Below are 15,086 nucleotides of genomic sequence, written 5' to 3' on the forward strand. Positions count from 1 at the left end.
ATAGGCCGCAGTATTAATCCCAGGTGGGATATTAAGGATTTAAACACAACCTTTATGAAGAGCAGCTTTACAGCAGATCCTTTACATTAGGGGTTTTCTATCTGCGTTCAAGAGATTTCGTGATAGCAGAAAATTGATCTCTCTTCTCCACAGCTCTGTGGCTCAGAGGGCAGGGAGAGACAGCACAGCTGGGCAAGCAAAGCCACTCACATGCAGGGACATGAGAAGCACTATGCCAGGAAATATTTCTGAATCAACATTAAAATGCTTTGCTGGAATAAAATTCCAGCTTCTCCATGCTGTAAAGCAGCACAGCCCCATCTTGCATTGAAGAGTTTCACTGGCCTTCAAGACTGAAAAAAATCATGAGTTGATCATTTTAGCAGTGACACCAAGTCTAGACGCAGTGTCCCTTCCTGGGGGTAATGAAAAACCTCCAAAGGCAGTGATATTACTAATAGCCATTTCAGCAGCTCAACATGAACTCTATTTTTATATTTTAAAAAGAAAACCTATGCCTTGTATCTTGCAGCTCATTTTCTCCAAGGGTTTCAAAGCAAGGCAGCCTCAGAGCAGCACTCCAGAGGTCTGGACTGTAATTGATTTTCTGTTATTACCAAGCACACGAGGTCAGTATCAAAAAAATGGGGTTTGCTTCACCAGGAGCAAAACATCCCCTTGCAGCAGAACCCTGTGGGTGCAATAAAACTTGTGCCTCCCTGCATTTCTTAACTGGCACAAGGTAAATCCTGGACCCCTGCCCATCCTGCAAGGCTAAAGCTCTCTGGGAGGGGGTGTAGCAATGTTGTCTCTGCTGAGGACACCTTCAGCTTGATCCTTTTACCTTCATGAAATAAATGTGGACTCGTGTTCCTCTTTTTCTCCACACTGCTGCTCCTCATCCTCCCTCACTGGATGGAGCTGCTACAGAAAACATTTTCCCCTAAAAATATTTTTAAGGGAAGCTTCCACGGACACGGACACTTCACATGAGCACACTCGTAACCACAAACATACACATAAAATCCCACCTTTTTATTATGGCACATGGTATTTTTTCTGGATGTGTAAATACCACATGGATATGACAAAAAGGGAAAGAAATACCAATGCTGAGATAGATACAGAGTCATGCCATTTGCAATACAGCTTCATACCATGGATTGCCAAGATACAAAAAGTCTGGGTTTGTTTCTTTTTACATTGAAATAACTTTACAGTGTTCTGTGAGTTGGCTTTAGAACCAGAAGAGGCAAAAAAAAAAAAATTAAAATATGCTGAGAACAACTACAAGCAGGATTCATTTTAATGGTTAACAGAAGAACTGTAACTTTGCTCTAGAACAGCATCTATTAAACACACGTAACAAGAGGTAAGCAACTATACAGAAGGTAAAGAGATTCCACCACAGGAGTCAAGTCAGGGGCAGGAAGAGGGAAATCTGGAACTGCATGGTTTTTATTTGGTCACAAAGTTTGAGCTGAGTGTTTAAAATGAAGCACCCTTAAAGATGCAGTACTCCTATTTAAAACAATACAGAAACTTCCCAAGAGACTAGAACCTACATTCTGGAAAAAAAAAAATTAAAAATTTAAAAAAAAAAAAATTAGACATATTTAAAAAAATTCCACACATCTCTAGGCTTGTGACTTAACTTACTGGTACAAAGTAGCCTGGCAGCTCTTCCTTAAGCAGCAACAGTGCCCAGAAGCAATGCCATCAGAAAATACAGTATCTTTGAGGTGTCCAAGACTTCTGACCCGACGTCAGAATCATCCATTTGTCTGCCAAAACATTAGGCAAGAAAAGGAGACACTGCATCTTTTTTTTTTTTCCACCACGTTGCCCAGCTCTAGCAGAGCTAAGACGTTTTCTTTGGGCCACGACTAACAGAAACCACTTCATCAAATATTCTTCAGGTTTCCTGCCAAACTGGATTTATGGGTGTTTTTTTTTTTTAATAATTTTTTTAAAAACATTTTATTTTGTTTTTCCTGACAGTCTCTAAAGCAATCCTTGAACGTTTAACAGTCACTCTTCCACAGTTTAATTGTTTTGTCGTTTTCTAGTGCCGCTGACGCGATGATGTTTTCTGTTGGGTGACAGGCTGTGGAGATGACAACATCTGAGCAAAAAGAAAGGATAGAAAAATAGAATTATTTAAATCTGGTTCATAGCAGGCACGCCTGAAAATTAGCAACTGTGTTTTAAAACAGCAAAGCCAAGTTATTATTTCCCTGCAGCAGAATTAAACGTGTTATTTGTAAATATCTTACAACTGTTGCTCCTCTGTGAGAGGAAATACAAGCAGGAAAGAATTGAGGGTAGGAGGAAAGTGCTTGACAAGTTCCAAAAAGTGGGAATTCTCTAGATTTTATCAGATCATGTCAGACATGGCTGAATCAAAACCCAGGTTAGTTTTTTTGTCATGCTTCCAACAATTCTTAGGTAACATTTCATCTTCAGAGCTTGAAAATGAAACCCTGCTGCCACTGCCCTCCTTACACTCCAAATCACTGGAATCCAGCCCAAATCACTGGATGCAGCCCAATGCAAAGGACTGAGCACGCCGAGATTTCAGCTAAAACTCTGCTCTTTTACAGGACTCAGACTGAAGTACCCATCAGGTGACAGCTCATGGCTCAAGGCCAGGCACATGTACAGACGTTTCCAGCCCACATCAATGCTTATCCTTTGGAGCTGAGCTCTGGAAGGTGTTAACAGACCATTCAAAGTCACTGATGTTATGAGACACTTAAATATCTTGACCAGTTCTGTGCTCAAGCAAATCTCCTTTGTAAGCTGATGTCAAAGTTCTCACTGCTGGAGAATAAAACATTTTCAGTGCCCATAAACACCCTTCATGAAAAGGGGCAAACTCCCAGGGTTCAATTAAGCTTCAGCCAGTCAAGGCTTTATGGGTCTGACAGTCAAAACTGAGTATCAGAGAGAATATACTCAGGCTAAGCCCTCACTCAGCCTGATATGAGGGATATTACTTCAATAAAAACAAGATCCTTCCCTCACCTGTGTGTCCTTGTAGTTTCTGTACAATCTCTTTTGTCTGAAGGTTCCAAATATAAACCAGGTTGTCTTCTGAACCAGACACGATCCACTGGAGGGGCAGAGAGAAAACACAATTATCTGAATCTTTCTGAGCCATATCCAAGTGCTATTTCTCAACAAACATTTCATTGTTATCATGGGAAAGGAGGGAGGAGGAAAAGTCAGGAAATCTGCAATGGGACAGTGGGCCCACCTAGAGACAGAGAAACCTGTGAACCAGCACCCACCAAAGGACGTTTCCAGCCCCAAAATCTTCTTTTTATCTACACAGAGAAGCAGTAAAAACTGCACATTAGTAAAAAGAAATAATCAAATCAACACCAACCTTTCCACCAGTGACAGAGAAATTGGCAAATATGCAGTACTTCTCATTTTTGTGTCCTGTGTACGTCTTCAGGCACTGCAAGGGAAGAGCCACATGAATGCAGCTGGGAGGGAGTTTCCTCAGTCAAGGACAAACTCTCTGGGAAGAAAAGACTAAACATATCTGCCTGTGTTTCCCACCCTGCCAACTGATCTGGAGCATGCAGAGGGCAGCTCTGCCCTAGAACACAAAACAAAGCCCTGCATTTGTCCCATTACAACAGTGAAAGAGATCAAAGGCAATTTATTGCTCATGAAGAGAAAAATGCAGAAATATTGCTGTACTTGATGTCTCAGGGCTATGCAGAAGGCAAGTATTCTCTTTTTTTTTCTTTTCAAAGAGATTTTTAGTCAGAGAATCACAGAATGGTTTCAGTTTGAAGGAACCTTTAAAGGTCTGCCATGGGCAGGGACACCTCCCACTGTCCCAGGCTGCTCCAAGCCCCGTCCAACCTGGCCTTGGGCACTGCCAGGGACCCAGGAACAGCCACAGCTTCTCTGGGCACCCTGTGCCAGGGCCTCCCCACCCTCACAGGAAACTTTCTAATCTGAATCCACCCTCTTTTATTTTAAAACCATTACCCCTTGTCCTGTTTCAACAGGCCCTGCTAAAAGTTTGTCCTCTCCACTAAAGGGCTATTAACACTTTTTTTTTTTCTGTAGTACTCATATGTTAAGTTTAAAAATTACATGTAAAATCCAAGTTTTCTTAAAGCTTAGTTAAGTCTACATAGAGAGAGAGAGAGAATTAATTACTTTTCCTTTGCTGTAGTCCCAAAGTTTAAGAGTGCTGGAAAACAAAAGAAAAACAAAGATTTTAGTTCTTGGGTGGGTGCTTTGGTTTTGGTTTTTTTTTTTTTTTCCATCTGAAAAGTTCCTAGCAGCAGAAAAAAAGTTTCTCCACACCAGAGTTCCAAAAATCTACATGGATCATTTTAGCCTGGCTTTGGAATGCAGGGTTAGTTAACCCCAAAGTATCAATTTTACTGCCATGCCATTCATATTCTCCTCCGTAAAATACACTATATATGAAGTCATGTATTATCATTACTATGGCAGCCAAAGAGCAAAATAAAGCATTATCTGATACTCCAAATTTAAATTCTGTGTGGCTATCTCCTTTTTTTTAATACTTACTTGTCCAAAGTTGCAGCTAATATGTATTTGCCATTTGGTGAGAACTTCACAAAAGACACAGGAGGGTTATCATCATCTACAGCAAAATTAAAAGCAGTGTTACAAAGTGCACAGCTCTGTTGCCTCACTGACAGCATTTCTTTTCACATTCGTTTTTAACAGTTTCACTGAAACACAAAGTATCTGTTTGAAAAATAGAGCCCAGACAAGAAATGTTTCTGCTTACCAATCAGTGTTTTCAAGCACTGCCCTGATGCTGTATCCCAGATTCGACTGTTAAAAGCAGACAAAAATCATTATTATTTGGTTTGAAGTGTTTGTTACCATTTTAACATTACAAATACAAGGGGGTTTTTTTTAAAAAAAATAAAGTATTTTCAGAATGCAAAAGGTGTGAAGAGTGATGCAGACAAGAAATAACCACTTACCAGAGTCCATCATAGCTACTTGACACTATCAGGGATCCATCACGATTAAAATGCACCTGCAATAATATTGATATTAATTATCAAAACTAATAACTTTATGGATGCTCATAAAGTTCAAATGTTTAAGCTCCACTGAAAGTCCTTATTTTCACTTCTGATGTGGAATACAAGTTTCTTCAGAAGCCAAGGACACATCTCCACACAGACACTGTTCAGACAGCATTAGCAGTATCAAACCTGGGACAGAACCTTATTATTGTAAGGGCATGGAATAGAACCTCTCATATAGCCCCTTATATGTTTTAAGGTCATTTTTCTGCTATTTTAAAGAATTATTACTATTAAGAGACATTAAGTGTGAAATATCTATTACACATGGCAGAACAACCATGTTAGAACAGCCACAGCTCATGAGGCTCAGATTTTTCTCAGTGTTCTTCATTTTAAAGACATTAAGAGTTAAACACCTTCTGGTTTTCCTTAATCCCAATGGATATTGCTGTATTCCAAGCTCGTTTCTCCTATTAAATGAGATTTAAAACAAGGGGAAACACTGATTGCTCTCTGAGCATCAAGTGCCACAAATCTCTGTCCCAGAATGACACTCAGGCATGACTGGCACACCTCTGCTCTATTCACATCTACACCCAGGACCAAAACCCACACTGATCTTAGAGAAAGCACCACTCATTTCATTCCCACTGAGCAAACCAGCCACAACCACAGTGCAGCCTGGACGCTGTGTAAGGCTGGTTTGGTAACAGAGCACAAACCCTCTCCTCAACAGGGACAGGAGAGGAGCTCTGCTAAACAAAACAAGCCTTTTAGTGTTCACTGATCAGGAGGGACTTACAGCTGAAACTGGGTCAGAGTGAGCAGGCAACGTCTTGAGGCACTTCCCTGTTTTCACATCCCATATCCTCACGCTTTCGTCAAACTGCAGAGGCAAAAGAGGCACAAGGGGGTTTGGTGAAGCACCTGTTTGAGGCATTCAGGGTGGTATAGCTTGGCTACAGCGTGAGCCTTGTCCCAGCTGGGTCAGAAAGCCCAGGACACAACCAGCAGTCTGGGAACATCTCCCTGAATTCCTTGTCTCCGTGTAGGACACCTGCACGCTAAGGATGGATTAAGGGCTTTTCCCCAAGCAAACACAGCAGGGGTGATGCACAGCTCACCTGACTACAAGCTGTGTTTGTGAGGGAAAACACAATTGAAACAGACTGTGTGATTCATATTCTTTCATTTAACACTGTTTTCAAACCATGATCTGACCCAATCTGCAGAGGGAGAGGTGATTAGAAGTCATCCTTTAGATAAGTCAGAATCCAGGTGATTAGAAACCATAAGTTGTATTATGAATTCTGTATTCACTACTTATAAATTGTACTACATCAATCCTGCTTGCACAAATTCTGTGTCACTCTAATCATAAATTAGCATGCTACACTAATCATAATAATCTGTTAAGAAAATAAAGCTGTAATTGTAACCATGATTTAATGCCATCATCATTCTGCCAAGGATCCCTAAAGAACCTGTCTGTCCCTTTAGTGACGAGTGACAGAGTGTGCAGTGCTTGCTTCCCACAAAGGAAAAAAAAACATAAAATCACTCACTGAGCCAGAAACGATGAGGTTTGACTGAGGGTTGAAATTGCAGCAGAAAACGTAGTTACTGTGCCCTTTCAATGTCTTTAAGCACTTACCCTGAAATAAAATTCAGCAGAGTTAAATACACAGCATCACCCAGCACCATAAAAGCATCCAGAGAGACCACATTAAGGTTAATCACTGTGCAGCACAGAAAGAAACCATCTCTAAGCCCAGATTTAGATGGGCAGAGGGCCAGCTGCAACAAAACAGGAAAGAAAGAAACATTTTTAATGATTGCAGACAAGGTGCAAACTGTTTGGGCAGCTCAGGAGGACCCAAACAATTTAATACCCCTAATCAAAACTCAACCAAAATTATCCAGTCCTCTCTGTCATCAGAGAAAGGGGGAAAAAGCAGAAATAAGTGTGGCTATGGTACAAAAAGGTTTCATGTGAGAGGCTTTTTGCTGTGGTTCTATCTCCATCATCAGGCTTTAGTGCTCTCTCAGAGCACTAAACAGGCTCCTCGTGGTACCCACACGCATTCCACTCTTTCCAAGAGCAGACAGCACAATTCATTCATCCTCACAGCCCATTCACCAGCTTGTTATAAGCAGGAACAGGAAGCAGGAACAAGAAGCCAATATAGGAGAAAATGAAGGTAAACAAATAATAATTCCTGCCCTTACCGAGCTTACATCCCATATTTTGAGAGTTTTATCATCGGAGGCAGAGACAAGGAGGTTGGAATCTGATGACCAAGCAACATCAGAGATCCCCTAAAACAAAAGGAAAACAATTCTCTTCTCAGCTCTGTTTGTTCAGCCACACAGAAAAGTGGAAAACCCAGACTGCAGATTACATTCCCAGCTGAAGCTTGAATGAAAATTCAGCACTGAGAGTCAGGAATTCAATGATTTCGCTGGGCTAAGAGCTCATCTGGCACGTGTTCATTTTAAGCTGAGCCACAGACTCTGAGAACATCAGCAGCTTGTTCACACAGTTCTTACTGTGGCCACCAAACCCCTCTGTTAGAATTCCTAAATAGAATGTTAATAAATTAATCTGAGTAAGTGGCTTTTCTTCATGACAAATGGCTGCTCTTTACAATCCAAGTCCCCAGAGGCTGGAGAATATTCCAGTGGCTTTTCTTTTGATAAATCTTCATTTTTGCTCATGAAACTTCAGCATGGAAGAAACTTTAAAAAAAAAGAAAACCAAAGGGCTTGGGAGTCTTGTGTTTTCTTTAGAACTTTGCAGAATGAGTAAGTGTTGTGTTTATGTAGGCAAACCCACAAGAAAAATTTAATTTCCTTAAAAGGCAAGTGTTTCGTTCCTTATACAAAGGAAAGATGGAACAGGATACAGTGTCAGAATTCACAGGGATTTTCACCCAAGAATGTTCTGCCCTGTGTCTGAGGTGGGTTCTCCTGAAATGCAGGGACACAGCAAGCTGGCTGGGCAGTGGGAATGCAGGTGTTCCATCATCAGCTTGCACTCCACCCATATTCCCAGCCTGCCCCAATATTACTCCAGCAATTCCAGGCTGTTGCACTGGGCTGTATAAACAAAAAACTACAAAGTAAGACTGAAGAACAAACCTTCTGCACAAGTAAAACTAACAAAGAATGGAAATTTCTGAATTAGGAAAAGAAAGCAAAATTCTTCCCAGGTAAATTCCCACAGTAATCACCTCGTACTTACCAGCTTATGACCAGATATTGTTTTCTCAAACTTGCCATCATACGCTCCCCAAATTTTAATGAGTTTGTCAGCAGCTGGAAAAGAATGTGCCAGTTCAGAGATTAATTAACAGCACTAGCAGAGCTGTCCCTTCCAGGTGGAAGGAAATAAGTTCACTGTGTCTCTGCAGACCCTGGGCAGTTCTCCCTCCCCAGGCAGACCTCAGGGAAGAAGGTGATATGGAACTGGTGAAGAACAGCTTCCTACACAGCACTCTGCAGCAGCTGAGGTTACATAAGCTGCCTGGAATGCAGAGAGACTCCAGCAGCTTTAGTTTCTCTCATGACAACTTGGGTTTCTACTTTTGTTTTAGATTGCTAGTTGTAAAAGTAGTGCTGGTCCACGGGAATGCTTGAAAGGCTTTTGCCCCAAAAAGAACAATAATTACACCACAAGCTGGACTGAATGAATGCCTGCAGAAACCCAAACATATTATCCATGGTAACTTGCAAAACAAGCCAGAGAAAAAAGCTGGCGTTTGCCAGATATAGAGTTTGGAAAACATGTTCAAGGGAGAGGGGAGGGGGACTCTGATGGGGACACTGTAACCATTTATATGGCACAGCACACTGATCCTATTGAGGCTGTTGCAGTTAAGCCCCAAGTTAATTCCCACGTCTGGAAGATGTTCCAGTGGCCATCACCATCACATTCAACAATTTCCAACTGCCCTTTCCTTACACGTGGATCCTCCCTGGATCACTGACAGTCACAGAAACACATTTTCAAGGCAAAGCTGTCAGGAAGTGCTGAAGACCAAAAAAACTCTTATGAAATACCAAAGCTGGCAAGAAAGGGGCTTGTTCTATCACTTAAGAGAGCAAGAAGTGAAACATTATCTATAACAACCTTCTGCACTTCACTGGAGTAATCAAAGCCTCTGACTGCCAACCACCACAGGCACACAGCACAGAGCACTGGCCAGCCCTGTGTGTCCAACTCTGCAGCCCAAGAGCACTTTCTGCATTTCCCAGAGGAAAGTTTGGCCTGCAGATACTGTACACAAAGTTTAATTTACAAGCTTAAGCTGTTAGTGATACAGAAAAGCACAAGGAAAGAACCCTGCATTGGTTTTTGCCCATTTGCTCAGTAAAGAAAGCTGAACAGGTGAGGGTTCTCCCGGCAATGCAAAGACCCAGTACTCAAAGTAACAGAAATTAAATTATCTCAAACAGTGACAGCTTTGGTATCACTCTTTTAAGAAAAACTGTGACGTGACACCCCTCCTGTCCCTGATGGAGGTAGCACTGCAGACAGGCCCTTCTGCAAGGCCCACATTTGTGTTTGAAATGAGATAAAAGCAAGCAATACTTACAGGAGCTGGCAAGCCACTCTCCGTTAGGACTAAACTTGACTGATGACACTGCCTTTGTGTGCCCTGCTAACGTGAACTTGAGAGCATAGTTTGGCTTTACTGGGGCAGGCTGTAAGAAAAAAACACGTATAAATGAGTTAAATTCCAAATTTAGTACCTCAGTGGCCAGCTCTGATCAGTACAGAGGAATGGACCACATGGGTGTTCACCCTAACGAAGATTCCAGCGTTCACATTCCCATTCCCCTCCAAAAAACACCCAAACCAACCAAACAACCTTTCAGTCTAGGGCCTGACTGTTTCAAGCACAACACCAAGTCACCCTTGAGATGAATTTCATCCAAGGCAGTAACAAACAGGTGAGAATAATCCAACAGCCCAGCCACAAAGTGCCTGGCACTTCCAAGTAACACTCTCGATATTGATCAGTGCAGTGCTTTTAAGTGTTTGCATTTTCACCCTGATCATGAATTAAACCACAGGCCAATTCCTCCATGCCCCTAAAATCCCACTTCTGCCCTTTTCCACTCTTTGAAAAAGCTTCATGGTTAGACAATAATACCTCCTTTGAACATCTTCAGGCTTTAAAGAACCTGAATAATTGTTTCCCCACTCCACAACTACAGATTCAGCAAATCTCCAGCCACCTCCAGGCATTCCAAGGATACAAACAGCCAGCCTTTGTCATGCTCAAAATGACAAGAAGTATTTCACTAGTGAGAACTTCCCCAAAACCAAAAAAGAACCCTTAGCACTACAGCAGAGCATGCACTCCATCCACTTTTCCCATAAAACCCTCAGCATAAGACACCAGCAGAAGCAGACACATGGAAAAGATCTTAATATGCAGGAGAATCCAAATCCCTGATTCTGGCCTGGCTGCTGAGTGTTGAGGTAGTTCCAGGTGTTTTTACAGGGATATTTTTTGGAGCCCCACACACACCTTGCTCTGATTGGTCGAGGAGGAAGGAGTAGATTGTGTTTTGGTGGATTCTGCATCTGGCTTCTTTTCTTCTGTTGCCATGGTTCTGGAGCTGGCAAATGAGACTTATGGGTGCTTGAAGGAGAGAATGAATGTGCTGCTTCAAAAGGCAGCTCTTGCCACCGAGAGGAGAACCGCGCTGAAAGGAAAACCTGGAAGAAAAACAAAATATTCTCATTAGCTGTCAAAAAGATTCTCAGCGTGCACAAAAGTGAGATTGGTCGAAGTGCAGGTTGCCAGAAACCAGTATGAAAACCCCTATTTATTATCTGTTGAGCAACACAGCAGTATTTTAGGCCTTCAGACCTACTTATGTACGAGACCAAGAACTCAAGCCATGGCCTTTGATCACTTCTTGGAAAGCTTTTTCCAAACAGAAATACAGCACAATAGCTTTGAGGTGTGGCAGGGTTTTCATATCACAGACCCCAAAACACTTCTAACAAGTACTTAGTACAGGGTAAATGCAGCAGTTTGTATGGAAGACGGAAGGAACAGTCCAAGGCCTTTCTATTTTAATTTACTAAGGTAGAGAATACAATATCATAAAGAATGCAAAAAATAACCGGCATTTGCAAAGCTTAAGACCTGACTAGATTCCTTTCACCTCAGAATGCAAATATTTTGGTGTCATATTTCCCTGCTGAAAGGTCTGAGCATCAAACCATACCCTACTCCACCCGAGACTTCCCCCTGACTGGCAGCAGCCTTGGATCAGCCTCTCTCTTGGATCAGACTCGCTTTCCGTAACAAGACCTGATGGAGTGCAGTGCCAGGATTCTGTAATCGGGGCTGATGCTGCAGAGGGAACAAATCTCCACTGCAGCTCAGCCACACTTCAGCTCAGGAACAGAATCACCCCCAGCTCACAATGTCAGGATTTGCCTTCTAAGTGCGTTTGCCACATCGCAGCTCCTTTTGCTGGTGGCAGCACATTCGGGAACGAGAGCGATCGCTCTCAGGATCCACTGGCATTCCAAGCATCTCCTTCCGAGAGGGTGCAGAGCAGGGCGCTACCAGTTGCCTGCCGGCTGTACTCGGTGTGGGGAGATCCCAGAATGGGCCAGGCTGGAAGGGAGCACAGCGGCTCATCTGCTCCAGCAGGCTCATCCCAGAGCACATGGCACAGGATTGCATCCAGACTGTTCCTGACCATCTCCACGCCCTCCCCGGGCAACCTGGGGGCCACCACAAGAAAATAAACTTTCCTAACGCCGATCCTGCTCCTTTTCATCTGGAACTCGTCTGGGAACTCGGGCGAGCACGCAGCGCGCTGCCAAACCTCGCAGCATCGGTCCCGGGGCCGGGGGGGGAGGGGGGCTCCATGCCCGGGGGGCTCCCAGCGCATCCCCCGCCTGCGCGCACGCGGTACCGATAACAGCCCCCCGGCCCTCCCCTCGCCCTGGAATGTGGGGGTGGGGCTGGGGGGGGGGAGCTCCCCGTGCGAACCCCGAATTTGGGGAGTGGGGGGTGTGAAGTGAGGGGTCCCCACGCGGTTGGGGGGGCTTGGGGGGGAGGGCGGGGGCCGCGCTGGGCGCGCGCAGAGGGGCCGGGGGCTGAGGGGGAGCGGGCGGGCTCCGCGCGCGCTGCCTGAGGGGAGGCGGCGGCGCCGCGCGCGGGCAACGGCGCTGCGGGAGAGCCCCGGGCGGTGCGGGAGACCAGGAGGAGACGGAAGAGGAGCCGCCGCCTCGCTCTCGGTGACTTACCGGGGGACGGGGATGGGGAAGGGGGGCGGCCGCCACCTCCTCCGCGGCGAGGGAGGAGCGCGGCCGCGGGAGGGGAGGGGGGGGACGCGGCGGCGGCGGCGGCGGGTCCGGGTCCGCCAGGCGGGGAATGCGGGACGGCGCCTGCGCGGAGCGGGCCGGAGGCCGCACAATGCCGCTCTCTCCCGGGAGCGCTACGGCGCGGCCCGAGAGCCAAAAGAGCGGCGCGAATGCGCGCACGGGCGGAGCCCGGCCCCGTGGCGTCGTGCCCGCCCCTTCCCTCCCCTCCCTCTTTTCCCTCCCTTCCTTCTCTTCGTTTTCTTCTCTCTTTTCCCTCCTTCCTGTGCTTTCTGTGCTTCCCCCCCAGCGCCCGCTGCTGTTCCCCGCTCGCTGCGGGGAGCGCCCTGCCCGTGCCGGTGTGACATTCCCGTGTGGGAAGCGGGCACATACGGACCGGGATCGGGTGGCCACGGCGCTGCTCCCGCCGTTCGGGGGCCGTTGAGCCCGGCTGGAGGGGGTTAGGTGTCGTTGGGGTGCGTCTGCAACTGACCCCCTTGGATGCACACCGATAAAAGCGGCTGTGAGGAGAGCAGGCCAATTCACAAGGCAGTAATAGCTATAATAATGTCTATAATAATGTCTGTGCAATGTCTGTAATATCCATATTAATGCCGGTAAGGTGGGGGGTCAGGCTCTTCTCCCAGGCAGGTAGTGACAGGGCGTGAGGAGTCGTCCTCAAGCTGCTCCAGGGGAGGTTCAGGCTGGACATTAGGGGGAGTTTCTTCATGGAAAGTGGTGGTAAACTTTACAACAGGAGGAAACGCTAAACATTGGAGCTGTCCAGGGAGGTGGCGGAGTCCCCATCCCTGGGGGTGTTCAAGGAGCGACTGCATGTGGCACTCACTCAGTGCCATGGTTTAATTGACAAAGTGATGATCTATCAAAGGTTGGACTCGATGATCCTGGAGGTCTTTTCCAACTTAAGTGATTCTGTGACTCTCGAATGCTTTTGTTTGGGCCATTTAACACCGTAATCCTCGCCTGGGTGAGAGGGTATCTGAGGCGAGGTGGATTTCTCAGTGTATGGTCACGCAAAAAGCCCTGACTCAGGAAAGTGTTTAATTCATTAAGGCCAAACAGCCCGGTTACAGTTAAACATGTGTTTAAGCACTTTTCTGGAGAGCAGCGGGTTATTTCTGAACCCACACGTTGCAGTCTGCTTTCAGTTAAGAGGGAAGAAAAGGAGACGTGTGTCATTTACTGGCCCTTTAACACAGGAAGATGTTTCACTTCCAAAAATTCTAGTGGCAGTTGAGAAAGGAAAAGATGAAAAAAACCTGTGGTATAGTAAAGCCAAGGCCCTTCTCCTCCAGCCTGGAATCCTGCAGCAGAAATCTGGAGAATTAGCCCTGCCTTCTAAACTACGAGAGGTAAAACACAGTTAGAAGAGCTGCACAGTCACCAGAGCAATATTAGGAAACAAATCCAGTCAAGTCTCTGGTGCTGATTCTTGCAAACGGTTTTGGGTGAAAGTTTTCAGTCTTTTAAAAAATGAATATGAAATAAAATGGGAGAACACAAATCAGCAGTTTAATGCTATTTATAGAACTTTCTCGTGGCGGGGTGTTTTTGTTTCTTTCATGACGGAGAGAAGTTCATATTTTGCCTCTCAGTGTCTGCTTTGGGAATTTTTGCCCAATATTTTTCTATATATGTAGAAAATACATATACATTTATTTATCTATGTAGAAAATACATATATGTGCATGTATGAAAATGCTTATCTAATCTGAATCCTGGAACCTGAAAAATGTAGCCTTGACTACAAATTAAGTGTAATCCTAAACAGCCGCTTAGCTTCTAAATGTCCTGGATTTTTTTTAAACTAGTTTAAAGTATGATAAACTCCTTTTGGCCAAGTACCTGATTCCGTGCCAGGCTGGGTTTTTGACAGCATGGAGCTTTCAGAGACAGCACAAGCAGGGACATTTCTTTGGGACTGCAGAACATCCCCAGAGAAAAATTTGCATAAAATTTCACTTGATGGTTACGAATCATCTGTGAGGGTCTTTCTTGCTCCCCCGGCCAGGCTTCCACAGCTGGGATCAGCAGGATGTGACATCTGTCCAAACTGCCTCTCTGGAAAATCGTGGGGCTTGGCAGACTTCTCCCTCACAGAATCTTTCATTCCCTTTGGTTCCAAACAGTCTGAACTTGGGGACGTGCCAAGTGCACTGGAAAAGACACCTGTCTGAGGTGTTTGTGGGAGAGCAGCTTCCCATGATGATGAAAGGGAAAGGGAAGCCCCTGTGTGGCTCAGATTGGAAGGAAGTGGCTGCTCTCAGTGCTACTGGGGTCCCTTTGGGTGGCTTTCAGGGTGTCAGGAGCTGAGGCCGTGGCTCCTGCTGTGACCACCATGTGTGATTTTGTCACAGGTTGCACCGAGGCCAGAGCTAACCCAGTGCTGCAGAGCTGATCCAAAGGACATTATTGTTTGTGGAAAAGCTCCCAGGAACTTCACTACACACTGGACCTGCTCTTTAGACCTGCCTGCTGCAAACCAGCTTGTAGTGGTGAGTAATCAGACACGGAGCTTACAAGCTGTGTGAGCCCATGTTTATATTTTGGCACAATTTGCAATCTCAGCTCGCATTTTTATTTGCTTGGGCCCCTCAGCAGACAGAGGAAGTGCAGAATAGACTTGCTATGTGTTACACTCTGCTCCAGAGACAGGGAGGAAGGACTCAGGAGAGACCTGC

General features: G+C 45.2%; 1 protein-coding gene across 1 annotated transcript; it reads right to left on the reverse strand.

Annotated features, from left to right (window-relative positions):
- Positions 1 to 1,087: 1,087 nt before the first annotated feature.
- WDR5 (WD repeat domain 5) lies at positions 1,088 to 12,464 on the reverse strand. The gene is made up of 14 exons (XM_082295406.1): positions 12,331 to 12,464; positions 10,586 to 10,776; positions 9,644 to 9,752; positions 8,290 to 8,363; positions 7,275 to 7,364; positions 6,611 to 6,700; positions 5,848 to 5,931; positions 4,995 to 5,050; positions 4,793 to 4,839; positions 4,567 to 4,642; positions 4,186 to 4,219; positions 3,392 to 3,466; positions 3,028 to 3,115; positions 1,088 to 2,125 (listed from the first exon to the last, which is right to left on the reverse strand). Exons 2-14 carry the CDS (start codon positions 10,664 to 10,666, stop codon positions 2,025 to 2,027), a joined length of 1,005 nt encoding a protein of 334 aa, XP_082151532.1. The 5' UTR covers positions 10,667 to 10,776; positions 12,331 to 12,464; the 3' UTR covers positions 1,088 to 2,024.
- Positions 12,465 to 15,086: the final 2,622 nt, after the last annotated feature.

The sequence above is a fragment of the Coloeus monedula genome, assembly GCF_965178545.1.
Source record: "Coloeus monedula genome assembly, chromosome: 21".
Lineage (NCBI taxonomy): Eukaryota > Metazoa > Chordata > Aves > Passeriformes > Corvidae > Coloeus > Coloeus monedula.